The sequence below is a fragment of the Wasmannia auropunctata genome, unplaced genomic scaffold (genome assembly GCF_000956235.1).
Source record: "Wasmannia auropunctata unplaced genomic scaffold, wasmannia.A_1.0 LD335936.1, whole genome shotgun sequence".
Classification (NCBI taxonomy): domain Eukaryota; kingdom Metazoa; phylum Arthropoda; class Insecta; order Hymenoptera; family Formicidae; genus Wasmannia; species Wasmannia auropunctata.
In genome coordinates this window covers 24,759-26,477 of record NW_012026954.1, presented here as the reverse complement: position 1 = coordinate 26,477, position 1,719 = coordinate 24,759, and the positions used below count along the sequence as shown (strand labels likewise).

At 35.0% G+C, this 1,719-nt stretch overlaps 1 protein-coding gene across 1 annotated transcript in view; it reads right to left on the bottom strand.

Moving 5' to 3' along the window:
* Positions 1 to 480: 480 nt before the first annotated feature.
* The window catches only part of LOC105455110, a 2,702-nt gene continuing 1,463 nt past the window's right edge, over positions 481 to 1,719 (bottom strand). The window contains exons 4-6 of the mRNA XM_011698166.1: positions 909 to 1,136; positions 688 to 692; positions 481 to 610 (exon numbers count right to left, since the gene is read on the bottom strand). Of these exons, the coding sequence (XP_011696468.1) occupies positions 481 to 610; positions 688 to 692; positions 909 to 1,136 (363 nt within the window). The remainder of the gene's footprint in view (positions 611 to 687; positions 693 to 908; positions 1,137 to 1,719) is intronic.

Below are 1,719 nucleotides of genomic sequence, written 5' to 3'. Positions count from 1 at the left end.
GGGGGTTCTATCTCGTGGTGTTCTCGAAGACAAAAGTCGGTATCTATAAGTACGACAGAAGCGGAGTACGTTGCAGCAAGCACAGCTGCACGAGAACTAGTGTGGTTGCGACAACTCCTGAGTGACCTTGAATGTCCATGTGTAGAAGCGAGTCCATTGTATATTGACAACCAAAGTGCAATCAAGTTGTTAAAAAATCCGGAATTACGAATTATTAAGAGAACAAAACACATTGACATTCATTTTCACTACATTAGACAGAAATATCAAGAACTAAATGTAAAGTATGTCAATACTAAAGACCAATATGCCGATTTTTTAACAAAAGCATTAACTAAAGATAAGTTTGTATCTTTGCTAAAGAGAATTGGTATGAGCGATAAAATCTGTACAAAAGCACTTGAATAGTGGGAGTATTACGTTTTGAATTCCGCGCGCATTTGTGTTACTGGCGACTTATTGCTCTAGAGACGCGTTTGCTCATTGGCTGCCGCTCTCACTGGCCCTCTTCCGTTTTGCTTGCGGAGTCTTCACTGCGTTTTCCGTTTTCCTTCGTGTATTAGACGTTACTAACGTGCACATGTTGTTCACACCGGACATATGTACTTTTCTGTATACAATTATATTCTTTTCTTGCACTTAAATAAACGTGCACATTTACATCGTGATTCTGCCATTATTAATTACTTGCCCTGCGATCACATCTCGGAAAATTAATTCAACAAAAATTTTATAGTTGGGCGCTGGTCATTTTTTTTTCAATTTTTTTTATCCTTTGAGGTACAAACAAAATAACAAACGGTACAAACAAGTACAAACAAAGTACAAACGCGCTGCACTAATAATTTTTTTTTTCTATAAAGTTGGGTGCCATGTTCGGTTAGTCATCGAACCCCTCGGTGAAATACTCTAACAATAGCCGGTTGTATGCCAAGGTCCTGGGATTCCGGCGAAACCTCGGAATCCGACGAGACCTCGGCACTCTTGCCAGATCTGTCACGAAAGTCACGTCGGGCAACTTCGGCTAATAAACGAAGATAATATAGCAGCCCGACTCTCTCGCACTCGGCAACGCTCGCTCGACCGGCATCGGGCGGCTTCGGGCCGCCTCGACTGCTCGGCTCGCCGTTTGCCGCCTTATTTTGAACAGAAATATAGGTTATAGTGTATAAGTGATGTATCTGACCCGCTCGACAATTTCGATAATTTAATAATTTTTATATCGAGTAAATCACGCGTTACTACAACATTTAACATAATAATTGCCAACAATGTTTATTATAAATAATTATATTGAAGAAATTAATATTAAACAAAAATTAATTTTCTTTTGAAATACGTACATTGTGTGGTTATTATATAATACTAATACAACACAAATATATTGTTAAATCTGTATTATTAGTATTATAATAATACGAAACAATTGAGATAAATATTTAAAAAGATATTTCATTTTTATTTAATATTATGCATATATATAAGAAACTAATATTAAATAAAAATGAAATATTTTTTTTAATATTTATCTCAATTGTTTCGTAATATTATAATACTAATAACACATATTTAACAATATATATATATTATTATATATACAGTCACCAAACTAATTGACCGGACACTGCGTTAATATATCGATAATTTCTAAAAATTCAAGATAGAGCAACTTTGTCAAAAATTATCATAACATAACGATCGAAAAAGCATTTCACAGCT